Raw genomic sequence first — 14,435 nt, forward strand, 5'->3', positions numbered from 1 at the left:
CTGAGTTAGATTGAGCATTTTCATACAAGGCTTAAAATAGTTTGTGCCTAAATCCTGGGTCACCTCCAGCACTTGTAGCATCTTTCCATCTGGCAGAGCACTCACCTTGCTTGGAGTCATGTTTTCCTCTCCACAGAGGCTTCTCTGCCACTTTGCCGGCTGCTGCTCTATTTTATTAAACTGCTGGTTTTCTTGCTGCTGCTGGACCACCAACGTGACCTGCTGTAAGAATGCTGCTGTTTCTCCCTCCTTTTCGGCTCAGGAACATCTAGCCCTCAGGCCTTTTCCTCTAGAAAACACAGATCCCACTTCTTACACCAGTGTGACGCACCACCCCAGCCTCCAAGCAGTGTGAGATTCCAGGGGTAGCAGGAGCGCTTGTCAGGATCTGGGTTACTTTTTGGAACAAAGAGGCAAAGCAGAGACTGCAGTGTCTTTATGATATATGGATTACCGTACTTACACATATATACATCCTGTAGAGGGAAGTGAGAGGCAGATGGGGGTTGTCTACTTGGGAAGGGAGCCCCTCTAGGAGAAGGAAAACTGATCCTAAACCTCTGCTGCCTTGCGGGACATCTTTGGGAGAAAGGGCTAAGGAGGAAACCCTACTCAAAACCAGAGTGGAATCCCTAAGGTGGTTGGATGGCGCTTTGTACGCCTCCTTTAGAAACTACTGTAGCCAGGTTGGTCTGCTTCCCTTTGGACCACATCAGTGCGGCTGAGAGTGGGGTCTTGTTGTCTGGTCAGCCTAGGACCTCTGTATACACTGCCCATGCTTGCACTGCAGAGAGGTCATTTTGGTGCTGCTAATGTAACAGTTTGACTTCACAGACTCCAGGCCCACTCTGTTGTCTCTCAAGACAGATGGATGCCAACAACATACAATCTGCATCTAGATGGAGAGAGTTCAGAGCATTGAAATCCCAGGAGGATTGTGCTCCTCCTCTCATTGCTGCAGCCTCGGACTCCAAGAGACCCAAAACATCATATCTGATCCTTTCTACAGCATAAAACAGACCATTCTCCTCCTGCTCTGGTCCCCCCCCAGCTTGCAAAGATGACCCTTCTTTCTGTTCACGTATGTCAGTGCCCACTGCAATTCCCCCCCTTCCTCCTGAAAAGCTGGCCTTTTATCTCTGCTAACTAAAGGTAAAGGTAAAGGGACCCCTGACCATTAGGTCCAGTCGTGGCTGACTCTGGGGTTGCGGCGCTCATCTCGCTCTATAGGCCGAGGGAGCCGGCGTACAGCTTCCGGGTCATGTGACCAGCATGACTAAGCCGCTTCTGGCGAACCAGAGCAGCGCACGGAAACGCCGTTTACCTTCCCGCCGGAGCGGTACCTATTTATCTACTTGCACTTTGAGGTGCTAGGTTGAACTGCTACGTTGGCAGGAGCAGGGACCGAGCAATGGGAGCTCATCCCGTCACGGGGATTTGAACCGCCGACCTTCTGATCAGCAAGTCCTAGGCTCTGTGGTTTAACCCACAGCGCCACCCGTGTCCCATCTCTGCTAAACTAAGGACACCTCAATTCACAGAGGGGCTTTCACCATTTCCACCAATCTCTGTTAATGGCCTTCTTAATGGGTTAACAGTTCAGCCATTATCAGCATTTGTTCTTCCAAGGCCCTCATCCAGCTATCTCTTCCAAACTAGCCCAGCTTAATAGCATAAATTGAGCATAAATTTAGCCAAACCTCATTAATTCTAACTTTTACTGAACCCAAGGATTGTGAGTGACTTACACCCACGAACTCTGGCACCCAGAACCTGTAATAACATATTTCCCATTCCAAATTCACCAGTTAAAAGAATAAAATAAAATAAAAACACTCCATGAACATCAAGGTCAGGATTTAGGTGGTAGAGAGGAAGATGAAAGACCTATGACGTTTCTTACAGATGTTTCGTTAGAGACTTGGTGTGCTCATTAAGGGCCAAGCTAGATAAGAGGAGTCAGGCCAGAGATTAGATCCCATAACACTGGGAGGGAAGTTGGATTAGGGCCCTGGCACCAGAGAAGAGGATTTAACCTATTCTGAGTGTGAGAGAGAAGGGGGAGGCAGAAAGGGAGTGTGAGAAAAAAGGAGGTGGTGAAGAAAGTGAGCAAGATAGATGGGAGGTGGCAGCAAGGATTTGTGAGAGAGAAAAGGAGTGGCAGAAACAGAAGAAAAGAGGGAGAGAAGGGAAATGGCAGAAAAATAGAGGAAAGGGGCATGTCTCCATCTCCTACCAGCTCTAGTCTTGCCCACCATTGGGTATGGAGCTAGGGGGGGGGGGGAGACCGCCCACCTTTGCCCTACAGGAAAGTAGCCATATGGGTCAAAACTTTTGTTACAGATCTGAGGTGACAAGAGTTTAGGGGTGAAAGGATACCTGTAACTGCTAGAGCTAGGGAATGTTAGAAACTAAGAAATGGCAACATTTAGATAATACTTAGAGCACTGAAGAGAAGATGCCAGACGCTAGATTTAAAATGCAGGCTAAACCAGGAAATCTTCTGGGGAGAAGGACTATCAAGGGCTAGATCTAGGCACATCAAAGAAGCATTTCCGTTAAACAGGTTGTAAGCTTTGCATGGGGACACAGGTGGCGCTGTGGATTAAACCACAGAGCCTAGGACTTGCCGATCAGAAGGTCGGCGGTTCAAATCCCCGTGACGGGATGAGCTCCCATTGCTCGGTCTTTGCTCCTGCCAACCTAGCAGTTCGAAAGCACATCCAAGTGCAAGTAGATAAATAGGTACCACTCCAGTGGGAAGGTAAACGGCGTTTCCGTGCACTGCTCTGGTTTTGCCAGAAGCGGCTTAGTCATGCTGGCCACATGACCTGGAAGCTATACGCCGGCTCCCTCGGCCAGAAAGCAAGATGAGCGCCGCAACCCCAAAGTGGGCCACGACTGGACCTAATGGTCAGGGGTCCCTTTACCTTTACCTTTAAGCTTTGCATGAGAAATTGGGTTGGCAAAAACAGAACTCCACAGTGCCATTTGGTGTCACAGTGTTATCATGCCCAAACAATGCATATAAAGCGCTTTTTCTTTGCCAGTGCAGCTGAGTCCAAGGTGTAATTACCTGACAGTGGCCAGTCATTGACCCTCTTTTAGATGAACTTCGAGTAAATAATAGAGATGAGAGGGAGAAGTTACAGGGAAAATGTGTCCTTTTGAAATTTAGCGGTTGTGGAAGAACGGGGTGAACTCAGTGAGTTGCTGTGAAGGGTAGAACCATCTTGGCCAGCTGGGGCAGAGGCACAGAGATGGTTTGCAGGATGCCTTGGACTCCAGCGCTGCACTGCTGTGGGGAACAAGCCCCTCTTGACACGTAATACACTGAACTCTCTCCCAAAGTAGACCCAGGTGTAAATATGTGTACAACAAACCATATTTCTTAAAGACACTAGTCTCCACCGTGCCTTGATTTCCCAATGGAAACAAAACCCTGGAACCCCCTGAAATCTTTCTGCCACTCAGCAGAGATTGGGAATGATGCACAACCATTGTAACACTTTGAAGAAGACCAGGATTTGTGAGTTTATTTTCTTTTTACTGAGCAAAGGTATCTGATTTCTGTCCAAGTTGTTATGCACTTCCAATTTCTTTCCCCCAAAAGCCAGCTTTAGCACTTAGAGCTGCTTGAGGTTAGCTATGGCACATCACACATATTTTCCCCTTTCCACAAGCGTAAGCAGAAAAAAAGCCATATACTGTGAGACAGTCCTGGCACCTTTTCCATGGGAAATTGGTGGAGCAGGCGTGTAGAATCTCAGGCCTGGAGGGGCCTCCAGCTACCTCTGTTTGGACCTTGAGATGCCTCTTCAGCTCACACCCTTTGCTAGCCTGGCTTCATTTGTGAAAATGGCTTGCAAAAAGGCATTATATCAGGGAAAATCACTTTGCAAAGAAGTGCCCATTAGGCAAAATCTCTCTCTCACACACAAACACAAAATGCATATTAGGGTAAGTTCACACTCCCATCAGATGTCATGGAAATAAACAACTATTAGGCTTTTAGAAGACACCTGAAGGCAACCTATGTGGGGAAGTTAATAATAATAATAATAATAATAATAATAATAATAATAATAATAATAATAATAATTTATTTGTACCCTGACCATCTTGCTGGCTTTCCCCAGCCACTCTGGCCGGCTTCCAACAAAGGTTAAAAATACATTAAAATGCCACACATTAAAAACTTCCCTGAAAAGGGCTGCTTTCAGATGTCTTCTAAATGTCAGGTAGTTTATCTCTTTGACATCTGGTGGGAGGGCATTCCACAGGGTGGGTGCCATCACCAAGAAGGCCCTCTGCCTGGTTCCCTGTAACTTGGCTTCTCGCAGCAAGGGAACCGCCAAAAGACCCTCGGCGCTGGACCGGGCAGAACATAGGGGGCTGGAGATGCTCCTTCAGGTATACTAGGCTAAGTCCATTTAATGTGTGACTGTGTTCAATGTTTTAAATTTGTTGGAAGCTGCTCAGGGTAGCTGGGCAACCCAGTCAGATGGGCAGCATAGAAATAAATAAATAAATATTATTTTTATTATTATTACTAAAATGCTGGTGAATAAGGACTTTTTTTGAAAAAAAAATGCATGAAGTGGAAATGTGGAGAACTTGAACTTTAGAATGGAGAGAGAGAGAGAAATGAAATTGAAAGGTTCACCTAGGTACATATCCATCTATCCTTGTCCCTGCTGTCTGGGGCTGATGGGAATTAAGAGTTGAGCAATGTCGCTAGAGCCACAGGTTTCTCATCCCAGCTGTGAAGGAGAGCACTTCGTTTCCAAAAACTGACCTGGGAGAAGGGGTGAGTGACAGGTCCTGCCTTTCCAAACAATTTCTGAGCAAAGGACATCCCTCCGAATCTGGCCGAGTCAGTGTGAATTTGTTAAATCCACGTTAAGCACCTTGTTTGCTTTTGCTATAATTCAGACCACCTGAGATTGAACCGGGTTCCGTTTGCTAAGAACTCGTGTTAATTAATAAAGCCTATTTATTTGCTTAGAGATGTCTGCAGCCTCTGGGTCACATTTTACCATAATTGTTATTTCGAGGGGGTGGGGAAGGGATACTCGGAGAGAGAGAGAGAGAGGTTAGAGCTAACTAGAAAGGAGCTGCATTTATTTTTCTTTGGCGGTATGTACAGCTAATGCACTCCAGGCTATTTCCACCCCTTCAGCTAAGCCGAATAAGAGGAGAAGGAAGGGTTAAAGCAGAGGTGCCAGAGGAATAATAGAACTGTAGAGTTGGAAAGGATCCAATGGGTTGCCTGGTCTCACCCCCAGGAAGGCAGGAGGGCAAGCTTAGAACTGGCTATTCGCTTTGGAAGGCAGGGAAATTACCAACAAGTTATTTTAGAGCAGGAGTGGGAAACCCTTTTCAGTCCAAAGGCCACATTTTCCTTCCAGGGTGGGGGGTGGGGGTAGAGAGATGCACATGCCAGTGGTGGGAAGAGCCAGAGACAAAAGCAGACAGAGCAACTAATACGAATTTCCCCCTTTGCACAGTGGGTTAGTTTCTGCACGCATCCCCCTTTCTTTATCCCATACTCTCCAATTGTCCCGATTTCCCAGGGACAGCCCCAGAATTACAAAAGCTTCTGATTTGATATAATAATAATAATAATAATAATAATAATAATAATAATAATAATAATAATATTTATTTATTTATACCCCATCCATCCGGCTGGGCTTCCCCAGCCACTCTGGGCGGCTTCCAACAAAATATTAAAATACCATAACACATCAAACATTAAAAACTTCCCTAAACAGGGCTGCCTTCAGATGTCTTCTAAATGTCTGGTAGTTGTTCTTTGACAACTGGTGGGAGGGCATTCCACAGGGCGGGTGCCACTACCGAGAAGGCCCTCTGCCTCGTTCCCTGTAACTTGGCTTCTCGCAGCAAGGGAACCGCCAGAAGGCCCTCAGAGCTGGACCTCAGCATCTGGGCAGAACGATGGGGGTGGAGATGCTCCTTCAGCTATACAGGACTGAGGCCATTTAGGGCTTTAAAGATCAGCACCAACACTTTGAATTGTGCTCGGAAACGTACTGGGAGCCAATGCAGATCTCTCAAGACTGGTGTTATGTGGTCCCGGCGGCCGCTCCCAATCACCAGTCTAGCTGCCGCATTCTGGATTAGTTGTAGTTTCTGGGTCACCTTCAAAGGTAGCCCCATGTAGAGTGCATTGCAGTATTCCAAGCAGGAGATAACCGGAGCATGCACCACTCTGGCGAGACAGTCCGCAGGCAGATAGGGTCTCAGCCTGTCCCTCAGAGTGTTCCTATTTCCCATCAGTGCCAATGCTGCCGAGTTTGGGGGTGAGCATGAGCCGGTGCTTGCCCTGGGTGACAGTTGCAGCTGTAAGCGAGCACCCCGCAGCCTCTCCATGGCCGCCTTAAATGCCAGCCTCCTCTCTTGGGCAGCTCATAGCGGCTACTGGAGAGCGGGTGAGGAGGAAGAGATTTGCCAACAACACGGAGGCATAGCTTCGTGTGACGCATGGCTCTGAGGTACAGGCAGGGAGCAGGGTGGTGGGAATGCTCTGCTGGCAGAGCATCGAGTAGGTTCAGTTGGGGAGGGGAAGAGTGAGAAACGCCCCTGTTTTCATCTGAGGAATGTCTGAGGGTATGCTATCCTCCATCCAGGCAGGCAAGAAGCATGACCACCTCAAAGAGACATCCCTGCAGGACAAAATCAACTAGAGAGGGTGCCAAGCAGTATAAGGTGTGGCCTGGGAAGGGTTCTGAGGGCCAGGTGGAGAGGTCTGAGGAGCTTCATGCATCCCCAAGGGCTGAGCCCTCCACCCCCTGTTTTAGAGTGAGTCTCTTGTGCCCTCAATCCCAACTCATCTCTTAGTGAGCAATCCGGGCACGCAGCAAAACGTTTCGCCACATCACAGTCACTTAGATTTGACACACAGCAGAAGAATCTGGGGCAACCCTGCTGAAAATCAAAGGGGATGTCATAAAATTATTCCCTTTTTTTATAAAAAGTGAATTCCAAAATAACTTTCTTTCCCGCCATTAGGGAACAAATGGAAGCCAGATGTTTGCATAACAGAGCGGGAGGCAAAATTGCTGTATAGGATTTCAGGACAGAATTTAAACTGAAACACACGCCCAGGGACCATTCTCTGGCGGACTGCACCTTCCTAGGCTGCATTTTATAGAATCATGTGATAGTAGAGTTGGAAGGGAACCAAAGACTCATCTAGCCCACCCCCCCCCCGCAATGCAGGAATCTCAACTAAAGCACCCATGACAGATGGCCATCCAATCTCTGCTTAAAAAGCTCCAAGGAAGGAGAGTCCACCACCTTCCGAGGGAGTCTGTTCCGCTGTCAAACAGCTCCTACCACCAGAAAGTTCTTCCTAATGTTTAGACTCTCATTTCTTGTAATTTGAATCCATTGGTTCAGGTCCTTGGGTGGGTGGGGGAATAGATACATACAAATCACCCATGTGGGGTAATTAATAAATGAATGCACCCAATTCAGGGCAAGCAAACTCTGGTAATAGAGAAAGACCCAACAACAGTTTTAAAGTCACAAAAGCAAGCAGCAAAATATTGTGGGGATTTAGGTTAAGGTTACCAGATTTTTTTTCCAAAGAATACGGGGAGAGAAAAAAAGTTTTTTTTTTAAAAAAAGTTTGTTTTTCTTAAAAAAGAAGTCCCAGCCTGCTCTCTTGGATTGCTAGCCACCGTGGAGTAGGCTCAGGTCAGGCCTGGGCTCGGCCAGGTGTCCTTGCCCTCCCGATGCTCTCCTACCTCTCCTCCTCAGCGGCAAGGTCAGGGCTCCCCTCTTTTTTCTCCTCCATCTTTCTCTCTCTCTTCCTTCTCCCCCTGCTCCCTGCTTTGGCTCCAGGGTTTTCCTGGCCCTGGAGCACCACTGGGCAGTTGGCTGGGTGGACGAGCGCTCTCGCTCCCGGTTTGATTTGGGTCGTGGGGTGTGTGTGTCAGTGGTTCCCCCAGTTGACACGCCGGGCGTCCCTGGTTCCCCCTCGGCAGCGGCAGTGGTTGTGGCAGAGGCAGTCAGCAGCCCGGAGCCAGCCTGGTAGCGCAGTTGGCTCTGGCCGGCTTCAGGAGCTGCTCGCTGCCGTGGCGCCTGCCATTTTGCCTCGCTGGAAGTCCCCATATGCTGTTTCTTGTGTTGTTGAACCAATCACACAACATTCATTCCCTACTAATAAATCTACAACACTTAAAATATAAATCCGGGGACATTCCGGGGTGGATTTTGTCCGGGGAGAGCTTTATAAATCCAGGGACTGTCCCTGGGAAATGGGGACATCTAGTTACCATAATTTAGGTTGTTAAACCTTTAAAATATCCTATCCTGAGTCACTACCATATCTTACCCATTTCTACCCCTCTTAGCAGTGAGCACACTTTAGGAAGTTTAAACATGCTTTACTTACAAAGTTCCAAAGGTCAGGTTCATTCATTTTTCCCATGAAGCAACAATTAAACACAGGCAGAAATCTTGGGATACAAAATATAGTGAAATAGTTCTACGCACGTGGTCTGAGCTTGTAGTGAACAAGCTCAGGCACTTCCTATCTCAGTGAGTTCATATGGTGAAAAAGGAGAATGAATAAATGAGTTAATTTCCTTCCAGGTGAGAGGCATGACTGCAATTTCCCACAGTCCTCCTCTCTGGAGCAGCAGGAAACAAGTCTATTCTTTCTTACATGCGATAGCCCTCCAGATGGCTATTGTATCAACTCTCAGCATTTTCTTCTCCAGGTACATTAAGGGTATAGTTCCTGCCCACCCAGGTGTGATGTGTATGGAAAGCCATGCTCCGCCTCCACATTCAGAGGCAGCAATGCTTCTGAATACCAGTGCCAGAAACCACAGGAAGGGAGAGGGCTCTAGAGCTCAGATCCTGCTTGCTGGTTTTCCATAGGAAACTGTTCAGCCACAGTGAGAAAAGGATGCTGGATGAAATGGGCCATTGGCCTGATCCACCAGGCTCTTCCTATGTTCTTGTGGCTTCATCGTGGCATCATCATTGCCTCTCTTTTGTCCCCCAACAGGTGAGAGCTTGAGTGCATCCCGCAGCTCCGCCAAGCGGAAGAAGAAGCAGAGGAGAAACCGCACCACATTCAACAGCAGCCAGCTCCAGGCTCTGGAGAGGGTCTTTGAGAGGACACACTACCCTGATGCCTTTGTCCGGGAGGAGTTGGCACGGAGGGTCAGCCTTAGCGAGGCCAGAGTGCAGGTGAGAGGGAGAAGAGAATAGCTGAAGGCAACCATCTCTCCAGAGATGTACACCTGCAGGGACCGGAATGAAGTTGTGGGTGTTCAAGCTCCCTGTAGTTCCGTGGTAGAGCATCTCCTGTACATGCAGAAGGTCCCAGTTCTATACCTGATAGCATCTCTAGGCAGGGCTGAGAAAATACCATGCCTGAAACCCAAGAGAGCAACTGCCAGCATACTGAGCTAGACAGTCCAAGGGTCTGACTCAGTATAAGACAGCTTTCCATGTTTAATTCTGCCCATGCATATTTATTCAGAACCATGAGGACTGGCATATTTATTCTTCTTTTAGAGGAAAGGCTGCAGCTCAGTGATGGAGCATTTGCTTTGGATGCAGGAGGTCCTGGCTTTAGCCCCTTGTGGCATTTCCAGGCTGGGAATGTCCCCTGCCTGAAACCCCGGAGAGATGCTGCTGCCAGTCAGTGTGGACAATATTGAGCTGAATGGACTCATGTTCTTACTCAGTATTATCTTCCTTAAATTGCAGATTAAAATAACATCCTAGCACTCTTCCTCTCTGCCAGGTATGGTTTCAGAACCGGAGGGCCAAATTTCGCCGAAATGAGAGGGCCATGCTTGCCAACAGATCGGCATCACTCCTCAAATCCTACAGCCAAGATGCAGCCATTGAACAACCCATGGCCCCCCGTCCAACCAACCTGAGCCCAGACTATCTCTCCTGGTCAACAACATCCCAATACAGGTAAGTCCAGAGCAGTCTTCAGTTTTCCTTTCTGTGCAGAAAAGAACCCAGACCATTTTCCTACACAGACCTACAAAGCAGATTAGCAACAATAGTTATATCCATTTTCAAACAAAAGTGCTAACAAGACCAGGGACAAGAAAAGAAGGCAAACTGAAGTTGCTTCAGTTGCCTAGAGAATGCTTATTTTGCAAGGGAGCAGGAGGAGAGAGATGGTCTAAAATCAGAGCATGCTGCTCCACTTCAAAGGGAAACAGAATTTAGAAGTGTAAAGAAATTAAGTTCAGAGAGCAGCATAACTTTGTTACTTACTGAAATTGCAAACGAAGGCATGCATGCAATCAGAGTCATGCAAGATGGATTGAGATGAAAGTGTGTGAGATGATATGCATAGGTTCCCACAACATATTCAGAAAAAGATGCTGATCTCAAGAAGCAAGTTTGGGGTTTATCTTTTTACTGGTACTGCCAAAAATACAGTCACACACCTCTCTCTGTCCTCCCCCTAGATAACGAATAGCCATGACCAGAGCTCCAGGACATATTACAGCCCAGCAAAAACATTCAAGAAAGTGTGAGCTTGTAGTGTAGGGGGAAATTCAGAAGTGTGAGAAAGTCACAGTCACACCCCATCTCAATACTGTTATAATTGTACAATAATGATAATTAGGGGTGCATTTCAATTATCACTGCAGATCTCCATGTGTTGGCTTTCAGCTAGGTCTGCTATTTTCTGTGCAGAAATGTGTTCAAATGGTTTGGAGTGCTCCAATATCTTCTTAAGTGGAGTTTTCCATAAAACATAACAGAACTTCCACACCTTTGTCTTGAAGCTGAAGCCTGTTGTGTTGTCGGTGTTCCTAAATGCTTAGCTTTGGCGCAAACAGCATGACTCCTTGGTGAGCTTCCCACACCCCTTCTCCAGAGTAACCCTAGAGCCCATCTTCAGTGGCTAACTTGCCTCCTTTCAGCATTTTTGGTTCCAAACACCACAAAGGGTGAGAAGAATCAGTGGCTACAAAGCTCCCATTTTTCCCACCTGCCCCAACCCTGGAACACCACACATCTGATGTGAAGTAGGGCTGATGAGAGATGCGATGTGGGCAGAGGGTGGGTGGCCTTGAGCAAGCAACAGTTGCTGTTAAGACTTATAACTCTTTTTTGTTTCCCTCTCTCCCCACCTCGCATGGCTCAGCAACACAGTGCCTCCGTACACTTCTAGCAGCCCCACCACGCCCACCCAAGGGGTCAACATGGCCAACAGCATTGCCAGCTTACGCCTCAAAGCCAAAGAGTTCAGCCTTCATCAGAACCAGGTGCCCACTGTGAACTGACCACGGGGTCGTGCCGAAGAGGCAAGCCTGCCTCATGTTCCCCTGCAGCCAGGATCTCCACCCCCACCTACTTCAAAGTCCAGCCCCACTGGGCAGCCGAGACCTTGATGATTCTTGCTCCAACAACACCAACACCTTCATACGTTGTCTGTCTCTCTTACTCTGCCCTTTGTCTCTTTCACGTCCTCTCTGGAAGACAGACGTTCACAATGTCTTTCTTTCCCCCCAAATTAAATTCATTGGCTTTGAGGAATGGAGGAATGAGACACTCTGGCAAGGTTTGATTTTAGCAGATGGGGTGGCCAAGAGAAACTATCTAACCCTCCAGAGGCGATGGTGAGAAGTGTAAAGCCAAATCGCCCTACAGTTACTTCACCCTTTCTTTTCTCAGCAGATCAAAAGTTCAGAGCTGTTCACCTGAAGTTTTGAAAGAGAAGAACTTTACCTCCTGAGAACTTGATGAAAGTTTCTGAACCTGCTGTACCTGTATTCACTCATCCAGCCCCACATGGTACAAGTGTACATTTTGGGGGTATACAACAACTCAACATTGCTATAACATAGAGGCTGCATTTTTCCTTTTTGCTCAAATGCGCACACCCCATTCCTTTAAAAACACTCTCTGGGAGATAAGAGGGGAACTCACAATAACTCAGAGTGGTCCTGTAAAAGATTGTCAGATACCCTGCTTACTCTGCTGGTTTCCACAGAGGTTGTGCGCCATTTGAGGGTCATGCCCTTTGGCTTTCAAAAACTGGTGTGTGTGTGTCTTTAGGATGAGCAGGACATTGGTTGATGGGATGTTGAGTCCCAGAGAGGGACAGGACTCAGAGGCAGGGAGTGCTGAATGGTTTGGATGCCCCAAGACACAAGGCTGTCATCTATTCATGTTCAACCCCTGGAGGCATAAGCATCCCCAAAACTCTCATCACAAAAAATGAAGCCCCTGGAGCCCTCTGTCAGCAGCCTACAGCCATTCTGCTCCAATCCAGGAAGGCTGACATGGTATGTATGCTGTGTGGTTGTAAGAATGGCTACAGGATGTGCAAAACAGGGGAGTTGGTGAGAGGTGATAGGCACCCCTGAAATGCGGAAGGGTCCTAGCAGTGCGCTGCCAGTGACCTGCATTATAAACTATTCCAGGGTGAACACAGCTCCACCTGTCTCTCACTTAGCTTATTTTCCCAATCCACCTTCTCCCAGAGGCCTCTGGCACATCTTTCGCAGCCAGGGACCCTCACCTCATTCCTGCCAATCACAGATGGAGTCCCACTTGTACATGTCACGCTGCCTTCCAATCAGCCTCTGCCCTTGTCGCCTCGCAGCCAATCACCTCTGGCTCGGGTGGTGAGTGAGAAACAGTGTGACCCTCAACAGGAGATACAGAAAAGACGACGAGGGATGGATCAAACCAACTCTCTTTGTACCATTTCGTACCCCGTCCATGTGCCCATTTGCTGGTTGGGGGAATTCAGGACTCTGCGTGTCAGAGAGAAGCTGTGATGGCTTGAGGGTTTTTGTGAAGATCCCAGCTTTTTCATAGCAATTTGAGACTATGGAATTGTGTATAAGGAGGAAATGCAGGTTGTTCCTCCAAAGAATTTGAACAGAATCTCCTGCCGGTGAAGGGAGAGGGGGAATTGCACTGCCTACAGGAGCCTAAGTAAGGGGCAAGAGGTATTGAGGAGTTTGAGCTTTGCAAATTCTGGTTGGTAATGAGCTGATTTTTTGTTTCCAGGATGAGCTTCTAGACTCAAGAAAATGTTCACAAAAGAAATAATGAAAAGTCAAATTTTCATTTGGATTTAAAAAAAAAAAAAAAACAGATGGGGGGGAGGGGGATGGAAGAGATTTGCAAAGCAGTGCAGACCAGGAAGAGCTAGAGGAAAGAAACCCAGTTCTGCAATTTCTCCCCAACTCAAAATGTTATGATTCCAAATTATTTCAAACTCTACGAGTTTCAAGGAACTCTCTTTGTTTCAAAATGGCTGCCATAGATGGCATGAACATAATAGTGGCTGGTGAAATCTGGCTGTTTTTTGTTTTTGTTTTTTTTAATTCAATGCTTATAAAATAAATATCAGATGGTTTCTACATGCCGCATTCAAACCACCTCTGTGATTTGGTATTCGTACTGTGTTGTGTCTCATATCGCTAACTTGGAGGAGAGCATTTATATGGAGAAGGGCAGAGCCAATATCCCATGCCACATTTAGCCTGGACAGGGGAGTCCACTCAAAGTCAAGCTGAGCAAAATATTTTTTAAAAATAAAATGGAAATTATAACTAGTAGGCCCGCAAAGAAAGTCTGAAAGGGGCCTGTCTGCGGTATTATTAATTTTATTTATTCGTTGCATCTATACTCCACATTTTCCTCAAAGTAAGCTCAAGGAGGTGTACATGGTTCTCCACCCCTCCTTGTTTAATCCCCACAACCCTGAGAGGTAGGCTGGACTGAGAGGCAGTGACTAGCCCAAGGTCCCCCAGTGAGCATCATGACCGAGAGGGGGATTTGAACTCTGGTTTCCCATGGCCTAGTCCAACTCTCTACACCATCACTGCACCATACTACCTCTCTATTACTACTGCTGCTACTACTACTCTGCTTGCCCTTCGCCAGCAGGCAGGTCCCAGGTCAGGTTGGAGGAACAACAACAACAATAAAAACACCAGTTAATAGTTCCTTGGAAAGATGAGCTCCAGGACAAGTATTTTAAAAGATGAGGAGGCACTGAGATCCATCAATCCCATGAGTCTCAAACCCTCAGTGTGTTAGGGTCTTCTCCTGCATGCAAAGACAGGCTCCAGCATATTTAGTGCACCAGACCAACTGTGTGTCCTGTGGTCAAGAAGGCAGTTTCTGCATGGGCTGTAGAGGCAAGTGAGGGGCAGATGGGGCTTGCCGTTAACCTGGGAAAGGAGCCCATCTTGTAGAAGGAAAATGCTGATCCTAAACCTCTGCTAACTTGCGGGATATCCTTGGGAGAAGAAAAGGCTAAGGATTAAACCCTACACAAATCCGGAGTGAAGTTCCTATTGAATGGCAACTTGTACGCCTCCTTCAGGCAACTCCTGGTGCCCAACATATTGCTCTGCTTTCCTTTGGACCACAATGCCCAGGCTTTGAAC

At 47.4% G+C, this 14,435-nt stretch overlaps 1 protein-coding gene across 3 annotated transcripts in view; it reads left to right on the top strand.

Moving 5' to 3' along the window:
* The window catches only part of PRRX2 (paired related homeobox 2), a 58,000-nt gene extending 44,585 nt beyond the window's left edge, over nucleotides 1–13,415 (top strand). Inside the window, exons 2-4 of one of the 3 annotated variants that reach the window (XM_081897958.1) lie at nucleotides 9,047–9,231; nucleotides 9,794–9,972; nucleotides 11,168–13,415. In XM_081897958.1, the coding sequence (XP_081754084.1) occupies nucleotides 9,047–9,231; nucleotides 9,794–9,972; nucleotides 11,168–11,306 (503 nt within the window). In that variant the 3' untranslated portion in view covers nucleotides 11,307–13,415. The remainder of the gene's footprint in view (nucleotides 1–9,046; nucleotides 9,232–9,793; nucleotides 9,973–11,167) is intronic. The other 2 variants (XM_081897959.1, XM_081897960.1) reach the window with 2 other exon arrangements.
* The last annotated feature ends 1,020 nt before the right edge of the window (nucleotides 13,416–14,435 follow it).

This window comes from Podarcis melisellensis, assembly GCF_964234715.1.
Source record: "Podarcis melisellensis genome assembly, chromosome: Z".
Taxonomy (NCBI): domain Eukaryota; kingdom Metazoa; phylum Chordata; class Lepidosauria; order Squamata; family Lacertidae; genus Podarcis; species Podarcis melisellensis.